The sequence below is a fragment of the Malurus melanocephalus genome, unplaced genomic scaffold (assembly GCF_030028575.1).
Source record: "Malurus melanocephalus ecotype Western Australia unplaced genomic scaffold, MMel_1.1 scaffold_90, whole genome shotgun sequence".
Lineage (NCBI taxonomy): Eukaryota > Metazoa > Chordata > Aves > Passeriformes > Maluridae > Malurus > Malurus melanocephalus.
The window spans coordinates 1,418,050-1,433,948 of NW_026623322.1; the positions used below are offsets into that span (position 1 = coordinate 1,418,050).

Consider the following 15,899-nt stretch of genomic DNA (forward strand, 5'->3'; position numbering starts at 1 on the left):
GAGATCGGCGGCGGCGGGGAGGGGGGGACAGCGGGGCCGGGAAGATGAACCGGAGTTTCAACAAATCTCAGACTCTGCGGTATCTGGAGTGCAGCGCGGTGGAAGTGAAGAGCAAGGTGAGCGGAGCGCGGCCGGGAGCGCCCCTGCCCGGTGGTGCTCCCGAAAATGAATGGAGACCCCCCCCCCTCAACCCCCGCCTTCCCCCGTCTGTGCTCTCCCCGGCCGGTGCGGCCGGAGCCGTGTCCCGGGCGCAGTCCGCAGAGCGGTGACGGGCTGGCGGCGGCTCTCGGAGAGGCGGGATCAGCGCTCCGGGCGCAGCTCCCGGCGAGCCGCCCGTGCCCGGCCGGAGGCGGCGGCGCGACCCTTCCCCGCCCGCCCCCGGCGCGCCGCCCGCCGCTCCTGCTCCCTCTTTTGTTCCGCCGCCGGGACTCCGGCGGTAACTTTGCGGGGCGGCTCGGGAAGCGCCGCTGGCCTCGCCTGSCGGGCGGGCTGGGGCTCGGCCCGGGGGCACCGGGAGGCGCGGCGGCGGTGCCGCTCCCGCCCCACCCCGGGACGTTTCAGCCCCCCGGTGCTCCGACCGGCTCCCGGTGGGCGGGACGGGTGCCCSGACGCGTTCGGAGGAGCGGGAGAAGGTCCCGGTCTCCCCCTGGTGCTGGCGGCGCCGCGGTCCTGCCGTAGGTCCGAGCCRGAGGGAGACCTGCGGAAAGCTTCCCCCTCCTGCGGCGGCTGTGCCGGGATGCCGGCAGCGGCTTGTGCTCTCTGGCGGTGCTGGGGAAGGAACAGAGATCGGCAGGGCTGCCATGTGTAGAAACAGCGGGGCCCCTAAAATGATGGTGTCGGGTGGCTGTGCCTGACGTTGGTCTTGCTGAGCTCTCCTCAAGCGGCTTTGGTCGCCCTCGGTTGAAGCAGCACGTCAAAATCTTGCCTGCCGCCTCTGAGGGCAAAAATAAGTAGCGTTTAAGCAAAATTGAGAAATCTCCCWGGAAGCCTGTGTTTTATATAACAGGCAGGGTGCAGGTAATGCATAAGTTGAAAAGAGTACCGGTAATGTTAGCCTTTCCTGGAGTCCCTGATCACCTGCTGAGATGGTATTGAAGGTGATGTCTTTGGGACTCTGTGCTTGGTGCTGCTCGATTTTGTCCATTGCTGCTGTTAAATTTGCATTCAGGTCAGATGGCCTTGAGCAACACAGAGCAGAGATAGCCTCAGTGGGAGAAGTACCTTATGTCCATGTGAGCCTCCAATAATTTCTGAACATGGCATCTGAAATATAGGTCCAGACCCTTATTTCCTAACATCCTGTTGAAAAGGCTCAACTGGCCTAGAAAGTTCCATTCTGCTTCCATTGATGGAAAGTTTTGGTTCGGCTTGTAGTGGTTCTAAGATGTAACCCACCCACAACATTCTTTGTGGCTCCCAAATGCTCCAAATCCTGTCTCCTGTCTACTGAATTACAGGCCTTACATTTTATGAGTTTGAAACGAAAGCCTTGACCACATAGGAGAATTTTTAAGTTCATCCCTCTCTCTTCCACTTTGATTCTGCTGTAGCTTGAGTTTGTTATTATTAACAATTAGAAAGTAACCTTATAGTGAATAGCTCGTAGCTTCCCTTACAGCTAAAGGAATTCTGTAARTGAACACTACCTGGTTCTTTAGACACAGAGTGATATAGGGAGGTTGTAAGCCTTCGAATGATTGCAGATTTTTGGAGAGAAGGAAAATAAACTTGTGTGCATGAGGAGGGGTTTACTGGAGGCCTTCTGTAGCTCAGGATTCTCACTGCTGATGGCCCAGAARTTACTACAGAGAACTCTACTGCATTGGAAGAAAACTTAAAAGGAGGCCAAATTCAAAATACCCTGTTGAGGGCCTGCACCCAGCCATCATCCGTGAACCTGCAGTGTGGAAGCTGTGCTTTTGAATTTCTTTGTGCTGCTGTGTTTTACTGTTAGCACAACTTGGGCACAGTRGCAGCGAGGCTGTTGATGTAGCAGGCTGTTTGCTGGTGCTGACAATGCAGAATGGTTTTATTTTGCCTGTAAAGCTCGTGGGTTCCCACTCAGAGAGTTACTCTTCAATGGTCCGAAGGAGGTCCAGTGAAAAGCTCTGGCCGATGGTGCCTGGCAAGGTGCTGTATAAAGACCTTATGCCTCTTATTAAAACACAGTGATCTTGTTGGGTCAGTGGTGATGCTGGCAGCCTTGTCCCTGTGGATCACTGTGTTGTTGTGCAGTGATCATCTAGAAATACAGATTTTTTTAAATTTTTATTTGTTGGTGTGGACCATCTAAGGCTGGGGGAACAAAAAGATTCAAGTAATGCTACTTTTGGTAGCCGTATGTAGTCAGCCTTTTAAACACTTAGTTGCCTGTGTTTTGTAAGTATGAAGCCTGCCTGGGCTTGCCTGAGAACTTGAAAGTTGAGTCTGAGAACTCATGATTTTGCAGCTATCGCCTGGGAGCGCAGGCTGCCAGGTGAGCGGAGGTGGGTGCAGCTCAGCCTCTGCGCCGGGGCATGCTGCTGGCTGGGGAWCAAGGGATTCTTGGTGGCTTTTCAAAGGCTGGGGAAGTGGCAGTCCGTGGGCAGGTGGAATCCCTTTCAGCAGAGGAGCCGAGTGTGAGAGAGTGCTGCTTTTGCACACTGGTGTGAAATAGCTTTTCTCCTCTGAAGATTGAGTTTGATCAGAAGGAGCTCTGGAAAAAGTGGTTGTGGGGAGTTGGATGGGAGATAGGTTGCAGATGCTGGGGTTTGGATATCCCYGTCTCTGCTATGATAACCAGGTGGTTTCTTCCTTAAGGATAAACCAGCATCTAGCTGGTGTCTTGCATTAGTCACAATTCAGAAATGGCTTCTGTGAAATCTGACCAAGATTTTCCTGGATTTTCTGGGTTTCTTTCATTTTCTCCAAAAGCAAGTTCTTGAAAGTTGGTTTGTGTCCTTGATTATTAGAAGGGGAGAGTCAGAGCTGAGTACCATAGTGGGTAAGACATTTCTCTGCAAATCCCCAACTATCCTTAATTTATAAGGTTCCTGATGTGTGCCAGAGGGTTGGTAAAAACAAATCAGGGTAGGGGGTGGGAAGGAGAAAAAGGGAGCATCTTGGTGGCTGAACTCACTTCAGTTTTAACATCCCTCTTGTGCCAAAGGGCCAAAACCTGCAGGCGATATTCCTCTTTTCTTGTCCGCTAGACCTGTGAGCTTTGTGGATGATTGGATTTCAGCCGGTCTGACCCAGCCTGTACCTCTGCTGAACCCAGCCTGACCTATGACCCCTGCTGGGAACGTGGCCCAGAGCATGCTTCAGCTCTCGATTCTCGTGTCCATGGATTTTCAATGTCTGGTGGGAACACCGGCAGTGATATGTTTATCTGTTTGGTTTCATTGCTGAAGGATGAGCTTTGTGGCACAGTGTTGAGCCTCTTAGTGTACATCAGGTCATTTTTTCTCTGGGTGACTATAGGGTGCTGCAAAAGCTTCATGGATCTCTGTGCTGCAGCAAATACTGGAGGGAAAACCCTCTGCCATCTGTGCACACCTCTGTTTTCAGACATGGYAGTGGTGGAAATTGCTGCAATCTTCTGCTTTAAGAAGTTCCCTTCTGTCTGTCTCATCCTCTGAGAGCTGGCCTTAAAATCAAAACACTTAAAAGCTTGTTGCTAGATAGAAAAGAGGAAGGGTAAAGAGAAACCTGCTTAGAAGTTGGCACATGTCATAGGAAAATATTAATTGAATTGTAATTACACCTTAGCCCTTCTCTCCCGTCTTTCATGACAAAATAAATTACAAGCTCAGTTCTTATCTAGGTGTTGTCTCTGTAGCTCAGGATTAATGTTTCAGCCCTTTTAGACAGGATCTGAAAACACATTATCTTGCTGGCTTAGAACAACTGTGTATTCTCATGTGTCTAGTACTCAATGGCTCCTTTCCTCTCTGGGGTGACAAGTGAAGCATCTGTCCCYTCTGAAGAAACTGCCTCTAATCTCTGAAAAAGGTTTCCAGATGACCCCTTCTCTCCSATTTTCCCCATTTTTCCAAGAGCTCCATTGCCTGCAATGTGTGGGGCTCTTTCTGTTTGTTTTGTTTGGGATCTTGTGACCACAGGCAGAGTTCTTAACCTATTTTTCATTTTCTGTCTCTAGCTTTACAGAGAGGTTACAGGCTTCTTTGCCCGTGAGTATAATCCTACAGAAGAACAAATGCTTTTAAAACAGGAATTCCTACATTAATGATGGGACTTAGATTATAACTCCATGTAGCCAATTTTCTTTCGTCTTGCTCTGAGTGAAAGGAGATTTTGGTTTTTTTTCCCTTGAACTGTATACACAGTTTTTCAAGCAGGAGGGTAGCTATCAGCCCAAATGTGTATTTCTTTTCCAGTCTCTTTAGATATTTTGGAATAGTAGAAGTACAAAATTGCCTCAGRCCTTTAAATGATAGCACTTTGAATTGTTTGTGAAAGAGTGTGTTGGGGCTTTTTTCACTTTGAAACTGACAGTTCCATGTTTCTGGCTTAAAAGCAGCAGAGTACTGTTTTTCTTCTGCTACTGTATGAATTCCCGTAAACCGTGTATRCTAGTAGGAATTAATTTTCATGGTTTCAAAATGACTAGATGTACTCGYTCCCTGATAAAAGTCCTTTGCAAAAGGACCTTTTGTTGTTGATGAACCCCCTGGGACAATGGAACTTTTGATAGTGGCTGAGGAATGTAAAAGCACAGCTACCTGACTCACGTGCTGTCACATTTCTGCCGTATTAATAATGTCATGTTTTCTTGCACTGCAAGCTGATTTACAAATTAACAATAATGTGACAAGCATCCTGCTACTAACGACAAACTCATTAAGATAAATAGAACCAGTTAATTATAACCATATTTCTTTACTCTCTTCTATCCTGCTTTGACTCTCATTAAATGTTGGTGTTCAGATGGACATTTAATAAATTTTCTGATGTGTCCTGAGTAGATGTAACACCGTTATGGTGTTCAAAGACAAAAAGCATGTTTGGGATCAGCTGCGCTCGGTGCTCTTACACAGTCAGTAGCAGCTGAAAGGCAGTGTTTTGGTCTGAGGCACGTGTAGTAGTCGGTGCTTTAGCAAGCCCGCCCAGCAGCCGGAGAGATGCAGCATTCAAACAGCCCGTGGGTGCCTTGTCCTGCTCCCGTGTTGTCTCCCGTCTTTGAAGAAGTGTGCCTGTGCTGCCACACAAAGATCGCTGGTTTAAACCTTCTCCATCTTCCCCCACCCCACCGAAGCTGCTGACAGTGAGTGTCTACATGACGATTCAGCTATGGCAGCCTAAGGACACACACTGTGTTTCAGTGGTATAAAGTGTGCCATCAAGCAGGGTTAAAACTGTGCCACTGGCAGAAAGAGCAAACTTACGTTTAATAGCCCCCTGKAAAGAGATTTTTAAAGTTCTGTGCTGTCTGGTGTTAGCTAAGCGAGAGAGGTCTACAAATTGTGTTTTCCAGCCTTTTGTACTTGATTTCACTCTAACCCTGAAGCTGTACAGATCTTCTGAAGTTTTAAGAAACTGTGTAGCACACTTCAAAATAGATCAAAAAGTAGYACTCTTTTTAAAGCCTACAGAATGTTAAAACAGACTTAAGTCTGCTTTACGTTTTTAAGCAGTACTTCAGATTTTTCCAAGTTAAGCTCGTACTTGTCATACCTAGAGTAAACGTAAGTGCAATAAAAAGCCCTGTAACCAGCTGATTTAACTTCTGGATTTGAGCTTGAAAACATTTGATTGTATGCAAACCAAATGTGGCACAGACTGAGAAAACCGCCGTGCTTGCCCCTCTCAAATGAAGACAGTGTGCCACAGTAATAGCAACTTGAGACGGTCTGGATTGTTGCAAAACATGTCAAGAGAAAGAGACTGTAAACATTAATCTGTTAAGAAGTGTTGCTTGTTCCTTTCCCTCCCAGTTTGCTGGGTTTCTCACAGCGGGTATTGTGCTTATTCTGATGTGCGAAATAACATCTAGTAATCTCCTGGTTCCTCTCTCATTACAAATCTTTGTTTTTCATAGTAGGATAGCTTTCTGAAGTGGTCACACCTAGAAACCTTAAGTCTGTCTGCTAGGTGACATGAGRGAAAGTGACCGCAGCTTTCAGCTGAGCCACAACAGTGGGTCCTGTGCATGTTTGCTGCCCTCATAGAGGAGAGGCCAAACCTTTCAGCTGAGAAGTGCTGCACAGACAGTCAGTTTTTCGATGGTTCTGTTCAAGTGTCAGCTGCAATAAGCACAGCACAGGGAGACTCTCATCTCTGATCCGTGCTCTGGCACTGTGGGAGCGCCCGTGCTGGTAGGAGATACAGGGAAAGCTGGAAATGTGTGCTCTGAGCTCCCTGGTGTCACAGAGCATGGTGTGGTGGAGGATTTGCTCAGGTTTTACGTAGTCTCAGGTCTGTCCAATCATACAAAGATGGTAGCTTCTCCAACAATATTCCTGGAGTTAGAAACTTCTTCCTGCTGGTGTGGGCTTGGGTGCTASCTGTGGTAACTGCGTGGTTATCTTTATCCCTGTGAGGCATTGACCAGAACGGCTAGGACTGCTGCCTTGGGTTCCAATATTCCCATGCTCCCCCATTTTTAATCCTGCCTCCAGCTTCTCTCCTGTTTGTAATATTTTTTAGTCTAGTAACTTGGGAATTTCTGATCTGCTTAAAACTTGGTCCAGCCAGTCTGTCTTATGTGAGTAGTCTTCTCAAATTCAGTCTCACCACACTGAAATAGTCCTAAAAGACACTGAACAATGGACCTTTTAACTTTAAAGAGCACCTCAGAAAATTAAATGTTGTTTACAGCCAGGTAGGAAAGGAATGTCTCCCGTGTGAGGTTAAAATACCTGTGGAGGTTCTGTCTGACAGGCTCCAGGACTAGGCAGCTCCAAGGAGTTCTTCAGAGGTGCAATTATTACTGCCTTCCTCTGTAGTCCCTTATCATTCCCTTTGTGGGAGACTTTGTGTGCGCTTAATCTGAGCTCTTAGTAACCAAGAAAGGTTTTCCAAGGATTGACTGCTTGCCCCTAATTACCTTTACAATGGCAGCACAGGAGTTAAAAGATGAAGTGTACCTTTGGAAACATTGCCTCCCTCTAAGTGAAGGCAAAATCTCCTGGTACACAGGTAGTCCCGTTCCCATTGGAAATGCCTGAAGTTAATTCAGGCAGAAACGTCTGGGGAAGGGTGTGGTGCACCAGCCCCAGGGCCACCCAGCCTTGTGCCATCCCTCCTGCTTCCGCCCTGCACAGCTGTTCCCATTCCCTCTTCAGGTCTGGCCAGGGGTGTGCGTGCATGTGCATCAAATTACTTCTCTGCAGCTGTTGTTGGCACTGAGCTCATGGGGAAACCTCTGGCGGCAGCTAAAAGGGTCTTAAATGAGTTTGCAACCAGCCAGAGCCCTTTCTGGTTGCAGATTTCCCATATCCATGTAGATACCGCTTAGTAAACGTTCAGAAAGTGTTTTGCTCTTGCTAGAGACCTGCAGTAGGGCAGGGCTGCTATTCTGTGGGAAGCTGGGCTCACGGGCTTATCACAGTGTTGGCCAGATTGCATTGTCCCTCTGGGTGCCAAATCTTCCTTTTCCCCCTCATGCTGATGGTGACATGGTCATGGATGTATGCCTATTGTACCATATTTGTTCTTAAGCTCTGTACTGTGATGGAGTGTGTGTTGCTTGAAAATGCAGGACCATCGTGGTCTACATAATTTGCAAACAGACTGTGGTTTGTTCCCTGAGATGCAGGGGACTGGAATAAAAAAAAAAGGAAGATTTACTTTTTGGAAAGGTAGACTTGGCACTTAAATCACAGATTTATCTCAAAGGCTTTACTTTCCTGCTTTCCTGAAATGACTGTTTCTTGGAGGAGAATGGCACTGGGGGTTTAAATATCAAGAGGTGAGGCCATGAGGAAGGCTGGCAGCATGCTGCTTGGAGGCAGTACTGACAATGATGGTGGGGAGAAAGCAGCTACATGGGTGACCTGGTAGGAGAGGAACTACTGGAGCTGGGGTGGCAAAGAAAGGGGTGATGGGTTCAAACAAAAAGGCAGGTAATTTTTTTTTTTTTTTTTGTGGATAACTGTTTTCACAGACTACCATGTGGTAGTGAGGTAAAATAGGCAGTGTAGTGGTCTTGTTCCCAAAAATCGTGAAATATGGTAGGTGAGGAGGGGGAAAGGGCAGCTTTGGCTTTACACTGCCCTTGAGCTGACAGCCAAGCATCTGTGAAGAGATSTGCATGAGACTGAATGTGGGGTGCATCTCATGAGCAGAAGGTGATCTGAGGGTGATGAGAACAGAAAGAAGAATCTCTGTTCCAAGTGGAAGAGAGAAAAGTGTGGTCGTGGACTGAGCCTTACAGGSCACTGGAGAGGGTTGAAGGAGTTACAAAGGTTTTTCTTTAGAAGAAAAGCAGAAATGTGAAACATTGGGCCAAAGAAGCCTGGAAAAGACGGGGAACCACTGGGTTTCTTCGGTAAGAGAAATCATTCTAAGCGTTTAAGATACTAAAGCATGGCTGTGTTTTTCTGGGGGAGTAAAAGGAGGGAATAGAAGGAAGAAGGGTAGAAGTATGGTATGATGTCAGTCAGGAAAAAAGTTAGGGGGAGAAGGCAGTGAAGTTGTGTCCCTGATGGGATTTCTATGATGAGCAAATGGAAGAGAGGCTGGCATGCCCTTGTGACTCTCTTGAAAGAAATAGCAAGATGAGAGCAAGGGACTAAGCAGAACATGAACTCTCACACTTTCCACCAGCTCAATCATTTTCATGAAGCACAGCTGCTCTGGARCAAGCCATTGAAGAGACAATTTGTTGCAGAGAACATCTGCTTGTTTGGTGGCATCTTGCCACTAGTTATGACCACTCTGAGCCTGGGAGCAGAGCAAGAGAATGCTGGGTGAGATGGGGAAGATGTTGCTGGGGAGAAAAAGGGAACAGAGAAACAGAGACATGAATGTGGCAGCAGGGCTCTGAAGTCCCAGGTGAAGCCAGCAAGCTCAAAACCATTTTCTTCCCTCCTCTTTCTTGCCCTCTGCTCATTCTCACTGATAAAACATCCCTGATTAGGTSTTCCCAGTTTTGAAAATCTCACATGTAAGCAGAAATCATTGTCTATGCAAGGATGAAAGCGTTGAGTTTTCTTTCTGTTCTTGATTTTTTTCATTTCATGAGAGAAGTAGGTGGCTAATGTAATTCATGTTTATTGCTAAATGTTGCTCTTTGATGTCTTCTTATTACAACAGCCTGATTTCAAAGCCAGCAATAAGCTGGAGGGATGGCACCTCATAAACACAGGGCTTCATTTTTGGCCCTGTAAACATCTTGAAACTTAAAATTTAAAGCAAAAAAAAAAAAAAAAAAAAGAGTTGTTCTCTTTTGCTTGCAATAACTCTTTCATTTCACAAAATAACAGCTCTCTAAGTAAACAAACCTCAAAATCCTGCTCCCTCATCTCCTCTGACCTCTTGTACCCTTTAGCCAGAAAAAAAGCCAAAAAAAGCACTTGATTGCTCTTGATCATTATGTAAAAGTTTTGATCAGCTAACTGTGTCTTCCTTCTTCTTCAATACAACTTTTATCAGAACACTTTTCTGGGCATCTGTTTTTGCTCGGGGCTCCTCCCTGATGTGTTGTATTTTGTTGTGTGCTTTTTGTCATCAAACTGCAGACAACAATAGTGGTTGGCTGATACTTTGAGGATCTTGGGACAGAGGTTATTTTTGTGAAACAAAATGTACAGTTCTTTCTAGGTTGTTTTTTTCACTCGTAATAAGCTCTGTTAGACCAAATGCTTTTAAATTTCCAGTGTCCCTCCTGTCCTCTGACCTCTGCAGTACTGGATGCAGTATTTGCATTAGTTAAACAGGCCCGAGTAATTTAGTTCGTTATGGAAAACTAATCTGCTTGTTAAAACTGTTAGTTTAACAAACATTGTAATACAGTATKGCTTTGGCAGAGACTTTGCTGGCAGACACCAGTCCTTGTGTATCTTTCTGTCAGGGGATATGCTAAAGATGTACTTTGTGACTTARAGAAGCAGATCAGTGGTTTTGGCTATCAGAATTTGTAGTTTCTGTAAGATACACGGTGGATGTTATCTTGAAATCCTGGCTGAATACAATGCAGAGCACYCAGTCTCCAAGCTGAGTGGTACTGCAAACCCCATTATTACTGKGATACTCTCTCTCAGCCTCATTAGGGATGGTGAATGAGCTGAAGCATTTTTCCCCTCTTCTGAAAAGACCTGCTGACAATAGTTGCTGCCTGTGTATATGCACAGGGTGAATAAATCAGCKAAACTATTACTGCAGTAATACTTACCTCTATACAAAAAAAAAAAAAAGTAATTCTCATTATCTGTTTAAATCTGTGGACTCTTTCCTTCTCCTCTACAGAATCACATTCTACTCTCTTGCCTTAAAAAGCTGGGTCATGCAGAAAGCWCAAGTGAAATCTCTTGCATTTGTTTACTCTTGTGCTATTCCCAGGCAAATGCAATTGACTCTTGGGCTTTCCTGAGGCTGAACATGTGAACAAGTCAATTTGACTGGACAGCATTCCTGTCAGACCTCAGTGCCCCAAGSCTGCAGTGGCATTCCCACATGTCAGGCCCCACTGATCCAGTRGTTTCCAGCATGCCTGCAGGGGCTAGGCTGGGAGCCTTGGCCCTTTGGCCAGCTGTCTTCACATGTGGCAACTTAAGCTGAGCTTTGGGTCATACCAGCCAAGTGCAAGTAACCATCCTTGGTTCTTTCCTCTCTGCWTTTCCATGCCCCTTTCCTGCTGGGTGCAGTGTTCCTGCACAGGTCAGGTCCCTGTGCTCTGCCCTGGCTGTGTGTGGAGCAGAGCAGGGGGAATGGGCTCCCCCAGCAGACCACGTATCCTTGGGGATGTGTAGGATGGGTGTTGGACTGCCTGGGGTAAGACTGCCCAGCAGCCGATTCCTTGCAAGTACCGTGTGTGCTCATGGTCCTAAACAAACTGTCCAGTAAGCAGATGGTCACTGGGATTGATATCTGAGCTCCCTGGCATTTTGGCTCAGGGTATCCMAAGGAATCCTGGGTTCCTGTTCAGGTGTGCTGGGCAGTAGATGCAGCTCTAAGCAAAACATTCAAAGACCTTGTTCCTGCCCCTTTAGTTTATCATGTAGATAAATGTTGAACTTGATACCTGAAGATGGCTTTTCCTTGCTTGAATCTAGGAATAAGAAAACTTTGAGACACTTTTAAAATAAAAAGACTTCGCTTTTTTCTTTTTTTTTCAGTCTGCAGTGTGTCCACAGAAGTAAGTTGCGACTCATATTATTCTGGGGAGGAGCAGGGGTGGAGGACAAAGGAGGACTGCTTTTCCTCCAGTGGAACCAGCTGTGGTTTGTTCGCCTTTTGTGCATTTGTATGGGCACTCTGAAATCCAGACTGGAACTAGCAGTTAATATTACAAACAAGCAGCATAATTTGACTAAACAAGCTTTCAGATGATCACAACTAGGCTTTGATGCTCAAGAGTGGGGTTTTCATAACTGTGGAAGTAATTTGAGAACATGCTTGTGCCCAAAGCCAGTAGGGTTATGTTGGCTTTTTTCTTCCTTTTTGCTTGAAGAYGATTATGGTGATGATTCATACTTTTGTTAGTCTCAGCAAAAGAGTGGCTTGCATGTGTAGTTGACTTAACAGCTGAGAACCTCTAAGCAAGTCATTCTCCATTTTGAGGTAGACTTTGTCTAGAGAAGATTCTCCCCCTTTTTATTTCTTTGGTGTGCTTGTTAGTTTTGTGTCTCTGGTTTCTAGTGCTGGTATTGGCTGACTTTGCACATGAGRGCTTCCATGAGATCCTAGTCACAACCTTACTTGTTCTTGGATTTGTGGCCATGGTCCCATGTGTTCAAGAATGAGTTAGGATGGTTTTAGAGGTTTGGTTGATGAACAGTAGTTTACTCATACTGTACAGTCTGAAATATTAAATTAAATGTACCAGAAAGGTGACTTAAGCCATTTAGTCTGACCAGATGCCTATTTTTATTRTTTGAATTTCTTAAATAGAGGATCATTTTTTCCCCTCCTGTTCTTAATAGCATATTTTGTTTCTAATAACAGAAATAAGGTCCATTGAAATCTCAATCACTTTGACTTACTTAAAACAGCTTCATGGATTTATAACATTTTCTATTGTCTTGTGCCAAATCACACCCTCCTCCCCTGACTTTTTTTTTTTTTTTGACAACCACTTAATGGTCCATAAAACTTTAAAAATAAAAACCAGCAAAGTGACAGAAAAATTAAAACCATGAAAAGTAACTTTCCTTCTGCTGCATGGATTGCCAGGAAATTCAGGGGTCATGTAGAGTGAGTGTATTTTCTAATAACAAGCTGCGTGCTCACATACCATGCTTCTTTAAAGGTCTTGTGGTTGGGATCCCAGTGGTATTGATGGGAAATGTGCAAAGAATTTTTATAAGGTTGTTTGAATAGCTGAGTAACTTCTTTTGAAAGAAGTAGAGTGAATACTTCTGCTTTGGAGAARAATGGTCCTGTGGATGCCTGAGATGTTGATAATGAATGATGGGCCTTCAAAGTTAAATCCTACAAATGCAGTTACCTCTATAGGATTTAATGAAAAACTAATATTTTAAAAATGTGAGTTCTTTTAAGATGGAATACTTGAGTATACCTGTGGTGTCTTGGTAGCCAAGGTTATGATCTAATGGGAGGACCTAAAAGTCTGTTTGTAGCACCAGCATGTGACTGTRTTCACCATGGAATAGGTTTGAATGGCAGAAGTTGGACTCTATGATCCCAGAAGACTTTTCAAACCTGATTGATTCTGTGGCTCTCTGATCCTGTGAAATGAAAGAGGTGATGTGTACCGTGTTCAAATGCCAAACTGGAGCATTGGCCCATGGTGACACAACTGCTGATGCTCTGTTTGCTTTTTCTTGCAGTTTGGGGCAGAGTTCAGAAGGTTCTCTCTGGATCGCTACAAGCCAGGAAAGTTTGAAGACTTCTACAAACTGATTCTTCACATTCATCACATAGCCAACCTAGAAGTGATGATCGGATATGCTGATGTGCATGGAGACCTTCTCCCCATTAATAATGATGACAACTTCTTCAAGGCTGTTTCAAGTGCTCATCCTCTGCTCAGGGTTTTTATCCAAAGACAAGGTAAGATGCACTTTCATTTCAGTGCCTCAAAGAGCTGAGGCAAGGGGAAGAGTGGATTTGTGGCACCCATTTAGAGGCTGTGATTATGAAAGAGGTATCTAGGAGTCATCCTGCTCTTCCTCACAGACACTTCATTGCAGCTTGCAGGAATGGCATTGCTTCATGGCAGCCAGAGGGACTGCACTGCTGCCTGGTAAGGTGTTTGAAGGATACCATGCTGAGAATCACCATGAGCCCCTTTATTTTCAGAGGGGACTGTACCTTGTGCTACTGGTACCATATCATCACTTGAACATGCCAAGTGCACCATTCCATTTGGTGGAGGGAGGGGATCCTAGTACTGCTCCTTCACATTTAGAAATTGTATCTATCCAACTTGATAGGTATTGTCATRCCCAAGTTACTCATGCCTGCATGGTGTGTGAATGCACACAGGCATGTAGTTCTGCAAGGAAAAGAAAATTGTTACAAATGACATCTTGTTTGACTATGTTAACCTGGCAAACAGGCAAATCATGGGATTTTTTTCCCTCTGTCCTTACACTAATGATTGCTTTTTCTTCCCATTTTGAATCATCAAGCAAACCTTGTGCAGAATTGCCTGAATATCAGTACGACATCAGGTTTAAATGCCCTGTGTGTTGTTCACCTCGAGGATCATGTTTGGCAGTTGCTTCACAAGAGGATTGGATTTCATAACAAGGTGTCTTCTCACAGAACTGCTTAAATCCCAGGGTAACCTAACTCTGTGTTAAGACTTCCTCCCCAGTTTTTTTTTTTTGTTTGTTTGTTTTTGATTTTGTTTTTTTGTTTGTTTTTAGCAGTGTAGTGATTTATAGCCCTGGGGTTTTGGAATTAAAGTCTTGTCAGCAACAGATTCAGAAACAAGACTTGAGCCTTAGAGCAGCCGTGTAGCTTTTTTTTGGCCTGGACTCTTGCTGTGTACTGATCAGGATTTAGCAGGAGGCTCCAGCGTGCTCATTGCTGTGAGCTGGKATAGCGTGGGTTTGGTTCAGTGTCATCAAATACATCCAGGGCTGTGTGGCTTTTGTCTGTTCCAATCATATTGTCTGCCACCTTCTTTTAGATGTGGTTTTCAAGGAGAGGGTCTAGAGCACTTTGTTTTCTTGGTGYGTCTGTCAGGTGAGTGGAAATGTCCGTGGGCGAACACTTGCTCTTCCTTGTGAAAGTGCAAATGGGGATCACAAATCCAGTTAAGTCTTCCTGCAATGCCTGTTAGGGCTTGTRAATGTTCATGGTGGGTCAGGTCATGAGAAATCCTTCTCATGACTTTGTCATGCCTGCTTCACTTCAAGTTTATTCATGTCTCTGGATCAGTCCTGTTCAGAACACAGTTGTCCCTGCTCAGCTTTGGACAGATTGCTGAAAACACTGAGTATGCCTAACCCTGCGCTGGGAGGGGGTTGCCACAGAGATGCAGATCACAGAAGTAGGTGAATCAGAAAACTGTTGACTACACATAGAAAAAATTCTCCCTCTTCAAGGAGAAGTGTGCTGGTTATGAAGGTTTATAATTTCTAATCTTAATGGAAAAAGGCATTATTTCCTTTTCAGAAAGCTTTTCTTTTACCTGTTGCTCAGTGAGAAAAATCACAGTGACAAATTAAGGAAGACAGGCCTGTTCCTCCTCATTTGTGCTGAAGGACACAGTAAATTCTGGCCCACCCCTTTGCTTAGTGCTAAGTTCCATAAAGGACTCCTGAGGTTAACATTTGAGATTCATACTTGTGGATGGTCCCTAACAGTCATGCTCATTTTCTTTGCTTAGACAAAGCCTTTCGAATTTTTCCCTTCAAGAATGAGGGTGAAATCTTCATCTCTTTTTCCTTTGCTCTGCTGCTCTCTTTGTCTTCAGATGGGGTGAGAGAGCAATGCTGGTCCTTCTGTTGGAGACCTGCACAGAGAGCAAGGTGACCAGCCCCAACAAATCATTGTGCAGTCGGGGGAATGTGGTGTGCCTGYACAGCTTTAGCTCACACCCTAAATTCTGACTTCAGAGGCAGGAAATTAGGGTGACAAGGAAGCTAGTAAAATACGAGGGCAGTGCTGTCTCCAGGGACTTCGAGGGAGACTGCAGAGCTTGGGCTCTCTAGGCTGCTGGATCAGGGATCATTGCTTTTCAGTAGGAGTAGTMCTGGGAGCTGGCTGCCGGAGGTTGTTCTCACGTATTGTAGAGTAGGGAGAGTTTCAGGGAACAGGGCAGAAGTATGCAGGCATAGAAGGACTGAATAGTTGAAGGTCAGGTCTCTTTCTAGCCGTGCAGACTATTTATCAACTGTGTGATTAGTCATCCTGTCTGTTTTCCCAGTCTAGAGCTGAGTTATCCTTTCTCTTGTCAAGTTAATTTTACAGTCATGTTAAAACACTTAAAACATTCTCAGAGTGGCAAAATAGATAACTCAGGCTTTGCATGATAATCAAGCAAAAATTTCCTATGTAATGTTTGTTTGCCTAGGTGTTTTTCAACTGAGCTTAATCTTGCACTTTTTCAGTTCAAAAGCTTTTCTCTCACTTGTCCCCAGAGGCAAACATTGTGCATTGTGTTTACTGCTTGGGCTCTTCATTTGAAGTTGGTATCCAGGTATGGGATKGCTGTTTTCTTTCCCCCTTTTTGTTTTATTTTTGGGGTTTTTTTTGTTTCAATGTCCTGAGCCTGGAATTTTTAGGACCACAGTAGTCCCACACAGGACATGTTAATKCTT

General features: G+C 45.1%; 1 protein-coding gene across 2 annotated transcripts in view; it reads left to right on the forward strand.

The window, feature by feature from the left end:
• The first annotated feature begins 7 nt into the window (after positions 1–7).
• The window catches only part of PARD6G (par-6 family cell polarity regulator gamma), a 63,571-nt gene continuing 47,679 nt past the window's right edge, over positions 8–15,899 (forward strand). The window contains exons 1-2 of one of the 2 annotated variants that reach the window (XM_057368332.1): positions 8–116; positions 12,954–13,176. In XM_057368332.1, coding sequence (XP_057224315.1) covers positions 45–116; positions 12,954–13,176 — 295 coding nt within the window. In that variant the 5' untranslated portion in view covers positions 8–44. Of the gene's footprint in view, positions 117–12,953; positions 13,177–13,757; positions 13,912–15,899 lie in introns of those variants that run through there. The other variant, XM_057368334.1, reaches the window with a different exon arrangement.